The 17,268-nt window shown below is 45.2% G+C and overlaps 3 protein-coding genes and 1 long non-coding RNA gene across 5 annotated transcripts in view; 2 read left to right on the top strand and 2 right to left on the bottom strand.

Moving 5' to 3' along the window:
* LOC128084433 (tetratricopeptide repeat protein 38-like) overlaps window positions 1-6,460 on the top strand; it is a 15,311-nt gene extending 8,851 nt beyond the window's left edge. The window contains 6 exon segments of the mRNA XM_052690463.1: window positions 876-914; window positions 1,721-1,802; window positions 2,238-2,403; window positions 3,368-3,527; window positions 3,800-3,873; window positions 4,589-6,460. Of these exon segments, the coding sequence (XP_052546423.1) occupies window positions 876-914; window positions 1,721-1,802; window positions 2,238-2,403; window positions 3,368-3,527; window positions 3,800-3,873; window positions 4,589-4,682 (615 nt within the window). The 3' untranslated portion in view covers window positions 4,683-6,460.
* CDPF1 (cysteine rich DPF motif domain containing 1) overlaps window positions 1-9,354 on the bottom strand; it is a 46,771-nt gene extending 37,417 nt beyond the window's left edge. Inside the window, exon 1 of one of the 2 annotated variants that reach the window (XM_052690487.1) lies at window positions 8,589-9,354. The gene's annotated coding sequence lies outside the window, so the exon portion shown is untranslated. The remainder of the gene's footprint in view (window positions 1-8,588) is intronic. The other variant, XM_052690489.1, reaches the window with a different exon arrangement.
* LOC128084445 (uncharacterized) overlaps window positions 1-11,642 on the top strand; it is a 27,737-nt gene extending 16,095 nt beyond the window's left edge. The window contains exons 2-3 of the long non-coding RNA XR_008208554.1: window positions 11,109-11,266; window positions 11,476-11,642. This is a non-coding gene — a long non-coding RNA (uncharacterized LOC128084445). The remainder of the gene's footprint in view (window positions 1-11,108; window positions 11,267-11,475) is intronic.
* LOC128084424 (polycystin family receptor for egg jelly-like) overlaps window positions 10,019-17,268 on the bottom strand; it is an 8,294-nt gene continuing 1,044 nt past the window's right edge. The window contains exon 2 of the mRNA XM_052690442.1: window positions 10,019-16,595. Coding sequence (XP_052546402.1) covers window positions 10,151-16,595 — 6,445 coding nt within the window. The 3' untranslated portion in view covers window positions 10,019-10,150. The remainder of the gene's footprint in view (window positions 16,596-17,268) is intronic.

The raw sequence follows: 17,268 nt of genomic DNA, 5'->3' as shown, positions 1-17,268 counted from the left end.
AACTTGGATCACCTATTTTTAGAAAACAAAATTACAGAAAGTTCTCTTCAAATTCAGTGCAAAGCTGCTGACCTCAAAATTGACTGACTGAAACAAGACACTAATCTCTGTAGTTCAATCTCTGTAATTCAAGTGATTTAGGATCTAGTGAAACTCTTTAGTAACGATTGCAACTTGCCCAGCATATCAGGTTGCAGTGCAGAATTTCCTTGGAGTTCATAATGCTTAGCACTGGTCACATTTGTCTCCTTAATGAATTGAGCCCAATGTCATTGCAGAGGTGCCGTCCTTTGGTCAGAACACAGTGTCAGTTGTTTATGCTTCGTAGTAATGACATAGAAAGCATAGCTCTCAACAGTAGTTGAGGATTCTGAAAGGAAGATGAGAAAGAGATGAAACCTCATCTTTCTCCTTTGTGTGGAACACGCACCAGTATTTGTTCTCATTATTAAAAGCAAATTAAATATACTGGCTATTTTAACTAGTACATCCTGCTTTATCTCACAATCACAATCAGTTGTTTATGCTTCATAGTAATGACATAGAAAGCATAGCTCTCAACAGTAGTTGAGGATTCTGAAAGGAAGATGAGAAAGAGATGAAACCTCATCTTTCTCCTTTGTGTGGAACACGCACCAGTATTTGTTCTCATTATTAAAAGCAAATTAAATATACTGGCTATTTTAGCTAGTACATCCTGCTTTATCTTGGTCTTTCTTTCTTTTTGTTCTTTTTTTCTTTTTGTTTCTGAAGTCAGGAGACAATGATGTAATGTTATGGCATTTCTTAATTGTATTTATATCTTTGGTTGCTACCCATCACTCTTGCTTAGTCTTCCAGAATATTAATCACATGGTCCTTGTTTGCTTTTACAGGGGGAACATGAGGCCGCTTTGACAATTTATGACAACCATGTGAGTAGGAGCCTTTTATATTTATTGAAGGGCATGCTGCAGATTGTGATATGTGTTTTCTTCCTTCTGCAAGACGTTGAAACCTACCGCAGTGTGCTGTGCATATGTAATATTTGCATCTGTTGTTAGGGAAGTGATTTCTCACCACGTGAAATGCCCAAAAACCTGTGTCTCTCTTATTTGTGTTCTTTAGGTCTCAGGTTTTTTTTGTTTTGTTTTGTTTGTTTTGTTTTTTTTTGGTGGTAAAGAAGAGGCAGCTTTTTAAAAGGATGTAAAACGTTTGTCCTATAAACTCAAGTTACTCATGCGAATAATTGATTTTGCACTTCAGATATTCACAGAAGCAGGTCTTTGCATTTCTATTAATATGCTGTGGTTCTGTACTGTGTACATTTCAACTCAATCTTAGTAAATAAAATCAAATTTGATAGGATAGCACGTATTTGTAAGGACTGTAAAAGTAATGTTGTCCTTAAGAAAGTTGTTGTGCAGGCTCCTGCCTACTAACTCTGGCATAGTGAAGTAATATTTATGGCACAAGATTAGGAGGAAGAAAGAAAAAATTGGTGATCCTCTGTGCTTACGGAGTTGAATTGGATACCAAGTAAAACAAGACAAGTGAAGCAGCATGGAAGCGTTCTTCACTTCAGATTGCTGTATTTGGGAACAGTGCAGTTAGCAGTGCAACTTTGAGACAGGTATTTTGGGTTGAATGAGAACATAAAGTTCCTTTTGCACAGTGCACATAAGTTGGATTATCTGAGTAATTTCCTGGTAGCACAGCTTATGAACACTTGTGATTACAGATAGCTCCCCGGTTCCTGTCAAGCGGAAGCATGCTGGATTTAGTAGATAGCTCTTCGATGCTGTACAGGCTTCATCTGGAAGGTAGGATATCCCACTGTAATTCTTTGTGAGCAGTGAGGGGAATGGCTGAACTGCCTGCCAGTGCAGAGTGGTGAATGAATTTGTTATTTGGCTTGGCTCACACGCACTGCTTTTGTTTTACCTATTTCTCTGTCCTTATGTGATTCCACAAGTGTTCTCACTTCTGCCCTTCTGATTCTTCTCCCCGTTGCAAATGTGGGGAGATCCTCCCATAATGCAATCTAGAATATTGGTGATAAATTACTGACAGTCAGTGAACCCTTTGCCCGGATAAGGCAGGCTGTAACTAAACATTGCAGTATAATTTTGCCACGTCAGGGACTGTGTTTTTGAGTTCAGTAGCAGTGCTATCCATGGCACATGATGCTGATACATACTACTAAGCAATGCTCTTGCCCTTGGTGTTGTTATTTAAATAATATCTTTTACTGATAGGTGTGAAGCTTGGAGACAGGTGGGACAATGTCCTGAAGCGTGCAAAGCAGCACAGCAAAGACCACGTTCTTCTTTTCAATGATGCACACGTGTTGATGTCCTCCCTTGGAGCCAAAGACCACAAAACTACGAATGAGCTTTTAACAACTCTTCAAGAACTTGCCAAGTAGGTTACGTGAACTAAAGTACTGTGTTGAATAAATATTTTGGCCTCTGAGCATCTGAGGGATGGTTTGTGTGGCTTGCAGAAGTGTTCCCACACGCTCCTCTCTGCTTTGCTGCCTCCCTGGGTGAGGCCTGGTTTAAATAGAGCAGTGTCCATTTAGGTCATCTCTGTAATTCTTTTTGTGAGTTGATGTCGAGAGGAGCTTCTGTTCGTGGTAAGCAAGAATCTCTTGTGTTTGTCACAGCCACTACGGAACGTTTGCCTTGTATTTTCTTGCTGTGTGTTCGTACTAAGTTACGTAATGTGCAGCGATAAAGGATTTCACCTGTAGAACAATACGGACACTGTGCAGTGTGCCAGCTGTCTGTGCTGGTTCTTTCTGCTCTGCTTTAAAAGAAAGTAACAGTTAGCTGGTAGTGAGACTGTCATAGTCCCTCTCTGGGAAATTGGTTTCTAAGCAGTGCTGGAATAGTTCTTGAGAATTTTGCTTTCGAGTTCATTTACTTGCATGAATCGTGCATTGAAGCTTTTCAACTTAACAGCGTTGTGTTTTTCACTCACACCTTGATCAGATTTAAAATCAGTGCAGAGTTCTCTGGCTTTTTCCCAGCCAAGGTGATATGTTGCAAAGGCTTGGGCTTGTGACGTGTGTGAATGTGTGCAGAAGGATGAAATCTGATTGACTGATGAGTAATGATGGAATCCTAGAGTGACAAGGTTGGTAACAACATATAAGATCTTCTAGTGATGGTCTCTCATCACCATTGCCACCACAAGCACTACACCATAATAGAAAGGTGCAAGTAAAATAACCTCAGCAAAAGTAACCGTGTAAGTATGGTACCTGAAATATCACGCTTGGTTGACTCAGAAGTAATTCTGTCTGCAGGCAGTGCCAGGCTGGCATTAAATATGCGTATTTCTGATTTGATTTATGAGAGTTAATCACTTTCTCGTTGTACAGAGAACCTGGCGAAGACCACGAGCTTTCTCTGGCTCCCAGTGTGGGGTTGCCATTACTGCAGGCTTTGGTGGAGTTTGAGAATGGGAACTGTGACAAAGCTGTCGATCTGCTGTACCCGATCCGTTACCAACTGATCCAGCTAGGAGGCAGTAATGCTCAGGTAAAGGACATGAACAGAAGATGCGACCCGAGATGTGACTCGGTCCACTTTCAGTAGCCTCCCTTAGGTGCTTTCATTATTAAGAGCCCTTGATTCCTGGAAAAGGGAACAAGCGAGCTGTGCTTGTGACTGAGTCCTGTTTGCCAGCACTTACCAGCAGTGTCAGCTATTCAAGGTGCCAAGAGGAAAACTTCACTTGGGGGCTGTTTTGTAAGCAGCAGTACTTTCTCGGTTACTTACTAACTTAGCTCTTGACTCACTTCTTTTTTCAGAGGGATGTTTTCAGCCAGCTGTTGATTCATGCTGCTTTAAATTGCAAATCCCAAGCCAAACAAAACCTCGCTAAGTGAGTATTTTTCCTGGTAATTTTTTCTTTCTGTGGTGACAGGACTGTTTTAAAGTCAGGATGTAGCAGAGTAGCTCCAAACAACTGCGTCCGTGCTGAAATTACACGCAAGCATTCGCGCTGAATGTAGTAACACTTAACTAAGATGAGAAGCGCAGTAGCTGTCTGTTCCAGAAGGGCAGTCTTACAGTATGGATGATTCGTTTGTGTTTGTTGAAGGGCAGTTGACTTTCAGATGTTCTGTCTTACCCTGTGGCATCTTGCCGCTTGGTTGTGTACTTAATGGACTCCTAAGGTTTGGTGACCTGCTGGAAATCAAGGTTATCCTCATGCTCATTGTCCTGCTGAGAGTTCTGTTTAAATTTGTTAACTGAGCCTGCTGTGCACTTAAAGGAACGCCTGTCTCCTCAGGACAACGTGAAGCCTTGCCTGTTTGCCTCTTGAAGTCTTTTTGAAACACGAGTAGTAGATAGAATATCAGAACGACTGTTGTGTGCCCTCTGCGTGCTGGTTTTCAGTCTGTGTCAGTGCTGGAAAGAACTCTTCTGCCTGATCTGACTGCCAAGGCCAGATGTTTTCAGTGAAGGAAATCAAGAGCAGGTCTTTAGGTGTTGTCTTCCTGCTCTTGTAGGGCTGTTGCTGAGAGTCTTATGGGAAAAGCGATGTGCTCAGTGACTTTCTTCCCGTTTTCCTGCTACTTCTTCTCCTTTTTCAGGTGCCTCCTGAGAGAGCGTGATGTGATGAGACCAAATTCACCAATGACAGAGCGACTCATAAGGAGGGCAGCGGCTGTTCATTCAGTGGCATAAATCTGTCCTCACTGCTAGCAATAAGCTCATCAATCGAAGTCCGGGTGCTTTGGGTGGAGGGATGCAGTGCTGTAAAGCATGCTGGAGAATCCCTAGGAGCGAGAGATCTGATGACAGCTGACTTGGAAGATACAACCTGAAATGCAACAGCTTTAAATCCTGGATGATTCCACTAGGAAATTAGAAGATCACCTGCTTGTAATGCACAGCTACCTGAATCTTCCTGGGACACCGTTTTCTAGTAGAGTTTCTGTGCAGCTCCCTCTGAGCGTGCTCATATTCAGTACAGTAGCAATGCCAGGCTTTCTGTCCTTCATTGGCCCAGTTTGTTACTTCGTGAAAGTATGTTAAATAATCAGTAAACTTTCCAGACAATTCAAACGTTTATGTTACAGATGTAGACAAACATCTTTTGAGACAGATACATACAAGTAAGCACGCTTAATAAGAAATTTATTTAGTGGTAAGGAAATTAAGACTATCAGCAGGTGGGGGAAGAGGGCTTAGTGCAAAATTATTATGGTACATAGTTGCAGACTTCTTGGAGACAGCGTGGCTCATGTGTTAGCTGGTCGGTAAAAGGAAAAAACAGAAAGAGCAGGTAAAAGGAGTTCTCTTCAGCAGGCACTGAGAACAGGAACGCTACAGAACACTCAATGGCCCCCTCTCTCTACATTCTGGAAAAATAAGTAATAATAAAAAAAAAAAATCCCCAGCCATCCCAAGGTTTGCACCCTTTATGGCATGTTTGGTTCAGTGACTTTTTGGAAGTAAAATTTCCTGCTTCAGTAACTCAGCTGTTAGGAGAGCCTCGGTTGTAAAAGACCAGCTATGTGGATCGCGCAAGCGTGAATTAATGCATACCACAAAAGCAGGTTGCCCAGGTATGCACGGCAGGCCATTAGGGCCCATGTCTGAGGCCATTTCCACGTCTGCCTGCAGAAGCACAGTGAATGTTGGATCTCTGTCATGCCACTGAGCAGTGCTGGCACAGGAAGCAGCAGTACCATTGGATCTTCCTTTCCACCCACCCCAAAATTAATCTATCGTCTTTCCTGGTTTTTTGGTGTTTGTTTGTTTGTTTGTTTTTTTCCTCCATCTCCCTCATTACTCTTCCTTCTTCTGCTCTTCAACAGCTTTTTCTAGGTGGAGCACAATGTTTATTACATCGTGATTATCACCCACCCTAATTATTCTATAGGAAAAATGGTCCATACATTGAAAGAAGACAAATTTGTTGCTCTTCTCGCTGCAGTTACAGGGACTTGGAGGAGAATAGCTGACACGAGACCAACCAAATGAACACGCTGAATGGAACATAAGTTCTGGATTACAGCTATTCCTTGCCAAAAAAAAAAGGCAAAACAGATCTGAGGTTTAATTTCAGTACATCTCCCTTCTGGTACAGACAAAAAAGCATGCTACAGCCATATTTTACCCTGTCCTGAACTGATTTTCTCTTCCCTCTGCTACTGCTCCCTGTTACAGCTTTGTTAGATTTATAACCATGGTGAAGATAGTAAGGCTCTATTAATATGTAAGCTATTCTGCTTCCCCTTAGTTGTCCCTTAAGAAAAGTTATGGAGGACCACATGTACCAGTCAAAGTGTCAGCATGGTTAAATACAACCTAAACTTAGCATGACACTTTTCAACAGCACAACACTAGGAACACCAAGATTTCGTGGAAATACGGGAGGAGGGGAACAGTGTATCAGATAATAAGACACTGCAACTTGACATAATCCTGAAAGAAGTAAATATAGCTTTGGTGATTTATCTCTCTAGAGTAAGCAAAGTTGGTTCTGATAGAAATACCCTCTGCTATGTGGGTTACATGTTACAGTGTCCTTGCTGTAAGAGGCAGTGCTTGATTTTTCCCTGAGATCAGCAAAACGTTAAGCATTAAGCAACTTGGGGAATAGAATTCTTTCCAATAAACGTGACTGGTGCTCTCAGTTTGCTAGAGCTGAGCCCAAGGTAAGGACTGCATAATCCAGTTAAGCAACACCTTAGAAAACAAAACACAAAACTGATGAGTGTGGTGGTATAAGGTACATATCGTCAGCTTTAAAAATCCCAAGAATACAGAACAAAGTGCTGTACCTACTATATGCATAACACTCTAATGCATACAGCCCCACAGACCTTCTTGCAGGCAAGACCATTTCCCCTGAAAGATGTAGTGCTCAGATTTCACTGTCCAGGCTGTTGTGATCAGTGAGCATGAGCCACCAAAGCGAGAGATATCCCCAGCACCTTTGATAAAGGACAGAAGCCCACTCTCACTTAGAGAGTTTCCTTTTCCAGTGTGCTTGCTGAGAGTTCCCAAATTCTGGGGGAGAATGGGTTGGTGTGTTGGGTTTTTTTATGCTTTTCTTTCCATTTCATTTACAGCCTACAGTGTAAACCAGTTCCTAAAACATGGACTAGCAGCTACAAGTCCTCCTCACTTACAAATACCGTAAATTCCTGTTTTCTGCATGTGTAGCAACATAATGTGAAATTGCCCAGGCACTAAGATTGTAGATTTTTAGCAGGTGTGAAGGTTAATCTCTTTACTCTCTGAAAAACTTTGCTTCACAACCATTACCTGAATGATTCTGCATTAAAAAATAAATAAATAAATAGATAGATAGATAAATAAAGAGGAAAAAAAAGAAATAAGGCTGAACTTATTTCTTTCAATACCTGACACTCTTACCAAGTAGCTATCACAGCCCGCTTACAAAAACTGCTTCCATAGTTTTCCATAGGACAGAGAAATACTGCTTGTTCTAAAACAGTGGGGGATATCTGTTAAAACAAATACCCAACGTAGGGGTTTCTGCCACGTTCCACATTCTGAGCAGGCAGGAGAAGATGACATAGGGCAAAATTATTATGGCATGTAGTTAGAGACTTCTTGGAGACAGCGTGGCTCATGTGTTAGCTGGTCGGTAAAAGGAAAAAACAGAGCAGGTAAAAGGAGCTCTCTTCAGCAGGCACTGGGAACAGGAACGCTACAGAACACTCAATGGCCCCCTCTCTCTATATTCTGGAAAAATAAGAAATAATAAATTAAAAAAAAAAAATCCCCAGCCATCCCAAGGTTTGCACTCTTTATGGCATGTTTGGTTCAGTGACTTGTTGGCAGTAAAAGTTCTGTTTCAGCAAAAAAGGGCAGTGCAAGGGTAATGCACAAGCTAGAAAGTTTAGCAACTCCGCAAGAAAAGTCCCATGTCAGGCTGGGTTAATAACTGCATGATCTGCAGACCAGAATTGGCAGGGACTCCTGCCTTGCTCCTGATTATACAAGTATGCCATGTTTGTAGACATGTACATCCTTCCTCTACTTGAAGCAACGTACAGAGTAATGCTTCTGTGGTATTTGTCTAGCAAAGTCCTCCAGGACAGAGTCTTGGAGCACAAAGGACATACATTTTGTCCATATAAAATACACTATTGCAAGTGTAGGGGTACAGTTAACGTAACACCCTCACGCATAATTAGTTTGCCAAGAGGGTTTGTATCAGTACAACTTGTATTCCACACCAGTTAAGAGAAAGAAATCAACACGAGCTGTCTTTGCACTGGTTCGCTGCCATTGGTCCTTCCAAGTTGGTCTATTGGTAAAATTAGAGCAGGGGGAAAATCCTGGTGGAAAAAACTCCACAACGCACAGACCTGTTTGGGGTAATGATTACCAGGACACAAATCTAATTCTTTGATTGACAGGTGCACAGAGATGGCAGGCAGCTCAAGGCATCATTCTGTCCATTGCACCAAAGGCACAACTGCTCTGATGGCATTCTGCAGCGTAGCCAGAGCCGAGACTCCTACCTGCTCAAGTGCCTTGGAGACGACCAACCTCTCTCCTACAGCAGGGAGGCCGTTTCTTACATTACTGAGACCTGGGGATACTTACTGGGGGTTCTCAGAGCAAATTCGGAAGGAAACTGTGCAACTGTCTCTCAAATCTCTTGCAAACTTCCTGCTTCCTCCTCGTTCTTAAAGAGGAGCCGGGTGCCCGACTGTCTCCGCAGCTCTGCGGTTCTGAGTGCAAAGCCGCGATGCCGAAGCGCACCCGGGTTGGTGCGGCCTTATCCTGGAAACACCCAGGTTGCACAGGACACAAAGGTTTCCTGCAGGCTCCTTACAGCTCCTCTTCCGCGCACCTCCACCAGCATCGCCGCACGCTGCCCTCCGGCCGCCTTTCACTTCTCCGGGAATCCTGTTCAGGGCCGCGTCCCGCAGCTGCAGCCTCAAGCGAGGAGAAGCGACCCGCGGCCGCCACGTTATCGCAAACAAGGAGAGCGTCTGCACGCAGATCCCCCGCAGAACAGCAGGGAGCTGGGACCGCACCCCCGTGCCGCGCGGCAGGCCGCTCTCCGGCTCGGCCCCTCCGCACCCCTCTCGCCGGCGGCCGGGCACTGCGGCGGCACGCCGCCCCGCTGCGAGCGCCCCTCTCTCCCACCCGGGCGCGGGGCTCCGTCCTGCCGCTGCCGCCCGCGCTCGGCCGCGGCGCCCCGAGGCCCGCTCCTCGGGACGGGGTCCCAAGGCCCTCCCCGATCGCGGCCCGGAGATCCCGGCCGCCGGGGAGAAAAGCGGCAGCGTTTTTCGGACCCCGGGCACGCAGCCGGCCGGCGCCCGCACTGCTTCGTGACTGCTAACAACCGGAAGCCATGGCTGAGCTGCGCAGCTCGGCCGGCCGCCGCTTCCGCCTCGACTGCGAGGCGTCACATCGCGGGGACGCGCCCCGCGCTCCTTAAAGGGGCAGCGCCGTATTAACCGAAGGCCTGGTGTCGCCACTCCCGGTGACAGTAATAAATCTAACAAGCAATACATTGTCGTTTATTCTGGTGCATAAGCATTATTTCCTTTTGCAGTGGTCGGCTCATTCAAGCCACACCCCAAAAAAGGCTCCTTGCCCCCCTTCTGCTTATCTCTGCAATCATGACCACAAGTAATGTGGCACAGTAACACCTACCACTCGCCCCCCTAGAAAATTCCCAGTATTCAGATAGAGTCTTATCACCAAAAAAGCCTCACAAAGGGAGCGTTGAGCCAGGGAGAATAAAGAGAGGGGTTCAGAAATCCTCTTTCACAGGCTGCAACCCACGTGTTGTTTTTTCCTTACTTTGCCATTCCAATTCCCTGCCCATCCTGCTGTATAGGCAGTGAGCAACCAACTAGCTGGGCACTTACCTTCCCAGCTGGGTCAGCAGACTGCACCCCAGCAACACGTGCTGCTGAAATGGGTGCAAAATATCCTCCGCACAATTTGTCTCTGCTGAGAAAATCTCAGTAACAAAAGTTTAAATCCTACAAAATCCATGGAAAAAAACCACAAGAAAATAATTTAAAACATTTATTTGAAACACAAGTGTTACAGACTAGAGGTGGTCTGGAAAATAGTATCTTGCTTTGCTCTTATTACAAGACAAACCATTTTTCCCCGTTTGCTTTTCTTTTCTCAAGGCCCGAATGTCACTGAACTCTCTTCTCAGCTTGCCCGTTGGGCACACCGTGGCAAAGACTGGGGTCACTTCTTTTGGCCGTTCTACAGATTGGAAAACACAGCATCTTTTTCATCCTTTGCAGGAGGAAAGCAACCGCTCTTGCTTCATCAGGTGGTTCTTCACAGACAAGTTGTTTCCTATCTCCATAGGCAGACATAATAACAGCTTGGAAGAGGTTGATCAAAACACAGGTCATCACCAGCAGGAAGGAGGTGAGGAAAAAACCACCCATCAGCCTGCTGGATGAAAATGCAGTATCTCTGAAAGCAGACACGCAGTAAGAGAATACGGTCTGAGCTGAGTGAATCATATTATTGTAATTCCATTCATGCTGGCCAAACACAAGGTAGCCAAAAGCCATAAAGATAGAGAAGTACACCATCACCACAGAGGCCATTGAGGAGATCCCAGGAAGGGCTGCCAAGATTGATCTTTGAGCCAGATGCACCTTGTAAAACAATTGAGAATACTTTAGTGTCTTCAAAACTGCAAGAAATGCCAAAAAGCCCAAAGTATTCCTTAGATTCTGATCTAGATGAGAAGCTGCGTGAGAAGGAATGAAATCGTTTGGATAAAGTAAGAAAAAATGAACGATATCAGCTCCCATCTTGAACTTTAAAACCTGGAAAGGAATAATCAGGAAGAATGCCAATTTTAAGATGAAGCTGATGGTCCTGGAAATATTTTTTTTTCCTTGGACCATGCTGTAGAGGCCATCTGCAACGTACATGAGCAGAAAGGCAACAGCAGCTAGGAAAAACAATTGTTGACCTTTAGTTTGCTGATGGAAAATGGGGACAGCAAATGAGTGTACTGACAAAGTTGGTTTTATGATCCCAAAATCAGACAGTTCAAATATGACTGAGATGCTGCAAAAGAGATCTCCATCAGACATGAACGTAGTCAGTTCGATGATCACAGCCCAGGTCTTTTCATCAAGCCAGTTGCTCTCCTGCAGCAAATCCAGCCTTGTTGTTGAATTACGTCTTCCTTCTTCAGGGAAAAAGTAAAACGTGTATCCTCCTGGTCCGTATGTGTGCAGATCTCCGTATGAGAAGTAAGTCCAGGGAGCCCTGTTTGGTTGGTAAGTAAACCCAGGGTAACTGCTGGTTTCCTCGGAAAAAGAACGGTTGGTGACTTTTGTCCACGTGCCAGCATAGTCACCTTTCTCTTCGAGGTCCCTGCCGTATTTGTGAAGGCAGTGGCTTTTACTGATTACAAATTTATTTACAAAGCTGTGAGGGTGGAAACAAGTTTTCTCAGTACCTTTAGCCCGCACTTGCCTCATCCTAGGCAAACCGATGATTTTGGATGAGCTGTCGGTAAGAAAAGTTGGCTGAACGTCGTTGTGGATCAAAGGCAAGAAGGTGTCGTTCACCCACGTGTAAATATCTGCCAGCTTAACCACAGCAGGGAGTCTGGGAGAGAACTGGTTCCGAATAAATTGGTTGTAGTGGAAACTGTTAGTGTTCACAGTAGAATAAGCAAAACATAAGACAACTGCTAAAACCACAAGGTGACCGATAACATCTTTTATGAAAATGAATGCCTTGACTTTAATTTTTGCCGTTTCCAGCATCTTTGCAATTTCTTCATCTTTTAAAGGCTTGTACTGCTCGGTGTCTCTGATCTGGGCAAGCTTGAAGTGCTTCTCCCGCATCTCTTCTTCATTCATTGCTTCCTTTTCTGCTTGAATCTCAGAAGAGAGATCCTGGGTAAACCATGGAATGTTTTCGCAGTATTTTGGACGAACTGTGTTCAAAGCTGAGTAACAACTGATTTTTATGATTGAAACAAAGAACACATTTTGAATAAAGGAAGTTGCCGACGCTAAAAGCCACTCCAGCGAAGTCTGGTAGCCGTAAGACAAACCATACAGTACAATGAAAAATGACGATACCCCACTTACAATTATCACTAACACCCACGAGAGATAGACACACCACCAACAACAAACTATGGGTGGTCTCTTGCTAAAAGGCACAGAGCTAACGCTGAGTAGCTTGCTTTCTTCCTGCAAGTTACCTGCTTCCTTTGCGCAGTTATTGCTGAAATTGGAATTTGATGGTAGTCTCTGCCTGGCCTTAACCTTTGGACAGGAATTCTTTCCTGTTTGCTCCTTGTCTCCGGCGGTACTTGCACCTCCTTCAGAAACTGGGCAGTTACTGCTGTTCTGGGGAGCTCCCTGGCTTCTCGTCTTTCCCTCAGTTCTTCTTCTCCTCAAGTTATGCATCGGGCCCTGAGAATCGCTGTGAGCAGCAACGTTCTCCGGGGAACTAATGCTACCAGATTGTGCTGACGTTTCTGAACGTTTCCTTTTTTGCGAATGTACTCTCCAGGTTTTAAGATTCATAGGAAGCAGAGTTAGACTTCTCTCTGGGTTCTTCTGGGAATACTTAAATAAGGCCATTATAATCATTTCCACAGGTACTGTAATCAAAGCACATTCAATGCCTATGGCAATTGATCTCAAGCACCTCAGGTGTCTTGGAGATTCTTCATCCCTGTCAGCATTAAAGAACATAATGTTAACGAACAGGTTTAATAATAATATTGTTAGACAGGAAGATAACCTTTGGAGCCTGCTATAAGTGCCAGTGAGAACCTGAGCAAAAACGGAGAGCCATAGATGGCCCTCTTTCAGACCACTGGCCAGGTCAATCAAAAAATAATCCTTTCTGGATAGAGGTGCTTTTGGGTTGGTGACGGAAAATGTCCTTTCTAGTAAGCCATCTCCCTTGTCAAGGGCAAGCCATTTCCTGCACATAAAGAACCAGGTCTTCTGAGCGGACACGTGTTCAACTTTGGCTCTGCTTAAGAACCAGCCTGGCGATGGGCCTCTGTTGTTGTGCCAGACCCTGAAGGCGCAGATGTCTCCCAGGTCTTCCTTCGTAGTCAAGAGAAAACAGTCAGTGCTTCCTCGACGGAAAGCAGGAAACTGTGGATGCCGCAAGCAGTGGATATCACTTGTGCCGTTCTGGCCGATGAGCTGAAGAAAAACATCTGCGCTGGTTCCAGCTCCCCAGCGACTGCCGGTGTACAAAGTGACCAAAAAGCTGACTTTATCAAAGGGGTCGTTGTCGGGCAGAACTATAATTTTGTCTTTGCTGACCATCTCAGCCCTGTCTTTCCGCACGGCCCAGAGAGACAAAAGAAAGTAGGCTGCAAAAATGAAGAGCACTGTTAGAAGGGTCACGGGGTTCTTAGGGAGGTCCGCTATTAGGTTTCCTTTGAGATCTACTCTGTTGGGGGTCACAATGACTTTGGCTGCCAGGAACTTGATGTCAAGTGTGGATGTATTTGAGGCAGTGAGGACTGACCGGCTCCTGTGACTCCGCTTCATGCTGCAGACACAGTGTACCCGTTGCCAGTTGGTCAGGGAACCAAGTCTGCACGTGTCCTCCCTCCACTGATTTTGAACTCCCCCCAGAAACAAGCAGTGATCGCTAAAAGTGTGTATGCTCACCAGCCTCATGTTTGGATACCTTGTGATGTAGGGGGTCAGCAAGACGATGGAAATGTTCTGACTCTGGGCACCGCTTCCTTGAGCTGCGACGTTCAGCACTGACTCGGTGAGGCAGATGATGTAAGGAGCCTTGATGTTACACTCTTCATCCACTGCCTTGGTTTTGCTTGCCACCGTTGTCATGTTGTGAAAAGCATCAAAAGAGGCTATGGGAAAATTCTGAGTGACATTAGTGCCAGTGAACACGAGCACCTGGAAAGCCACTTCTAATTTTGTCAGGATCTGGATGTATATGATCTTGGTATCTCTGTTCACCTCCAGACTAAATCCTCCGGTTGTGTAGGTTTGTGTTTTATCAGGTCCCATTGCTAACTGAAATGTTGATGATTTGGTATCTTTCCTAGCAATAAGGACGTTTGCTTCTTCAGGCAGGATGCCTAGCAGATCCCCATTAGCCTTGGTCTCTGCCATTTTGAAGCCCAAGATGGCTGTTGCAATTTCTGAAGTATAATTCAACCAAGGGAAAGGGTTTTCATCAAACTCAAACAGGGCAGTGGAAATGACGGCATCGTAAGACAACCTTGAAGAGTTTCCAGTTTTTAGTGTTGGATAGAAACAATTCCTGCAGGCTTCTGTGGTTTCCTCTCCAGGGACTTTGCCTTGGAAAACAATCTCAGTTATTTTTTTTATAATGGAGAAGACTTGCGTGACTGCACTAACAATGACCTTCCTGACACTCAAAAGAGCAGCTCTCAGGATGTTGGGCAAGCATTTTAGAATTCCAGTGGTCTGAATTTCTGTTTGTTCAGACCAGTGGCTCTCATTCCTCTGTGTTTTCAACACTCCGGTTACTTGGTTAATTTCCATCGTGCTCTCAACCAAAATGTTCAGGGCTGTCTTAAGCAGGCTTTCCCTCAACTGAGCCTTGGGTATTGGGAGTGTTGGTGCGGCTTCGATGTAGTTTAGGACAGAAGCTGCAAGATAAGGCAAATAACCCGCATTAAAATAGTCTCCGGTCTGGAGATAAGCTGTCATGGGCACACTTAAACCGCTCACTGAGGCAAACAGTTCATGAAACACAACAGCTAGCGGTCGACTTCTCACTGGGTTCTGTGCTCTGACATGCAGACTCACTTGGGTAAACGCCCCCAGAGAGTCACACACTTGAACGTACAGTGTCAGAGCGTACCTCCGGGAGGGGACACCAACTGGGAGGGGAGATGGAGGCATTCTAGGCTGATAGCCAAAGTACACAATTGTGCCAAATGTGTTGTCCTCCACCGAGTTAATTTTGGCAGTTTTGGATACGTCGGAAGCTACTATGACTTTGTAAGTCAGGGGTAAGTTGCTGTCCGAAAATCCACTGCACTGGACAACAAATTTTGTCAGGAAAGCTGTACCGCGGTGTGGGCTGACGCTACACTTGCCAGCCCTGGGTGGAGAGTTTACTTTAAATGCATATCTGTAGAGGGATGACCTACCGCCCCAGGTAGTCACTTGTAGTAGCAGTATGTATGATTGATCTGCACTACGGGTAAAAGTCAGAGCATGTATAGAACCAAACTTACCTGTTGAGGTTCTGGAAGACCAGTCAAAGCTAATTTCTGAAGAATTTTCCACCCAAAGCGATGACTGGTGGACTGGCTGGCTGCTTGTTTGACAGTTGAGGCATCTGCCTGACAACGTAAACCTCTCTGTCGGAATTACAGCGCTGCCACAGTTTTCAAGGCACGCCACATCCAGGAGAGGTGAGAAGCCAGACTGCACGTTTACGCTTTGGTCGGCATAACTCTGTCTTCTATCCTTTTGAATGACTAAACGGAAGTGGTAGACAGTGTTTCCCGGGAGCGATTCCGGTGCTAGCACTTGAACAGCCCCTGAAGATGTCAGCCACCTCAAATCCCTCTGGGCTGGATGACATTTATTTCCCGCACTGATTCTCATGCTTTCATAGTCCAATAGCTTCTTAGTGCAGTACCAAGTAAACGTGAGTCCCTTTAGTTGTTCCGGTGAATCGGGGTCGTAGGACACGGAGCCATCGAGAGTCCAATTATCAAAAAAGCCCACTGTCCGGAAGTTGCCTCCTGCAATACTTGCCACAAGATCACTTCTCTCTATCTTGACGAAAACCCTGTCTGTCTTACTGAAGGATCTTTTGGTCCCGAGCACGTATACTGAAGCAGTAAAATAGACCTGATACATTCCATAATCCAAGGTCCAGCTGGGAACCGTTAGCTGTACTGTGTTGACACCGTGCATCGCTGATGTATTTAAAGGTTGGTCCCAGTCTGGATTAGTTTTCATGTCCTTAACAGCATAGAATATCCACTGAGGCTTTATGGACACGTGGAGGTTGCAGTCCACTAGCACTCTGGCATACAGCTCAAACGTTTTCCCCTTTTTCTGACGTATGACAGAGGTATGAAGAGAAGGTTTTTGAATTGTAACCGAGTTGAATTTGCAGGCTGCTTCCTGGTGAAGCACTGCCAGCTCTGTTGCTTTTGAAGTGTCATCCCTGACGCTGGGGAGAGCCGGTGTCAGTCCATTTCGGGTGCTGCTCACTTTTGCCACGAACCCTTGGTGTTTCTCAGGATCCCCGGGGAAAGCAGAGCAATGGAACAAGCAGGCGGCGCTTCTCGTGCCATCACGGTATGCGTGTGAGCTCTTCTGGGCGGCCCACCTTGCTGACATCTCAATGCTCAAGTTGCGATAAAGGCACTCGGGTGCGGCGCATGAGGCAGATGAGCACTGCACTGTAATGAGACTGGAGGCCACCGGCCAGAGAGCGCTTCCCAGGGAGAGGCCTGACTGGAGCGTGAGCTGCCCTGACCAGAGGGAGGTGTTCTTCACCCAATCCCAATTCAGGTACCAGCGGCAGTGCGGCGGGGAGGCAGGCTGCCTCTCTGTGCTCTCTGCCTCCGCTGTCGCTCCTGGGGCTGGCCGGTACCTGTGGAAAGTGTTGTTTCTGCATTGAGCATTGAAAAGGGCAATTGGTCTAAAGAATTAAGCTGTAACATATCCTTAGAAATAACTGACGTGGAAAGTAAGAATACCGTATACATCTTAGGAACATATATTAGGAACATGGCTACCGAATTACCTAACAAACACTTTCTCACAAAGCTGCAATAGGTTTGCAATGTTCTAACCAGTATGAGTATAGTATTCTGAACTAGGAGACATACTGTGAGGTTGTTCATTAGTGCGGCAGAAGCAAAATACATCTAACAGACTTTCAAGGAGTCAGGGCCTTTACACAGAGCAGAACTGTCCCACTCTGTGGGAATGTTAGGATGCCATACACTGGCTCCAAGATACTCCCCTCTATCCTCCTCCCGAGCTTGTCTCTACGCAGGGACAGATGGATGACCAGAACAGTGACCCAGTGTGAAAGGACACAAACGTTAGGGGGGTAATTAAACGATTGAGGCTGTGTCTATACGTCTATGTTTATGCTGTAAACCTGACGTCTGAAAAGTTATGACCAAATGTTTGTTAAGAAAGCAATTGTTAGAAGTCAATTAAGCAATTAAGACATTTGTGTTTGGGCGGCAAAGATTTGTGTCTACTTGGTATTTGTATGATTAGTATTGAAGTATCAGGAAAGAGTGTGAACCTGC

This window comes from Tympanuchus pallidicinctus, unplaced genomic scaffold (assembly GCF_026119805.1).
Source record: "Tympanuchus pallidicinctus isolate F22 unplaced genomic scaffold, pur_lepc_1.0 scaffold27, whole genome shotgun sequence".
Taxonomy (NCBI): Eukaryota; Metazoa; Chordata; class Aves; order Galliformes; family Phasianidae; genus Tympanuchus; species Tympanuchus pallidicinctus.
Note: the sequence above shows the minus strand (reverse complement) of the source record. Positions and strands in the feature narration are given on the sequence as shown.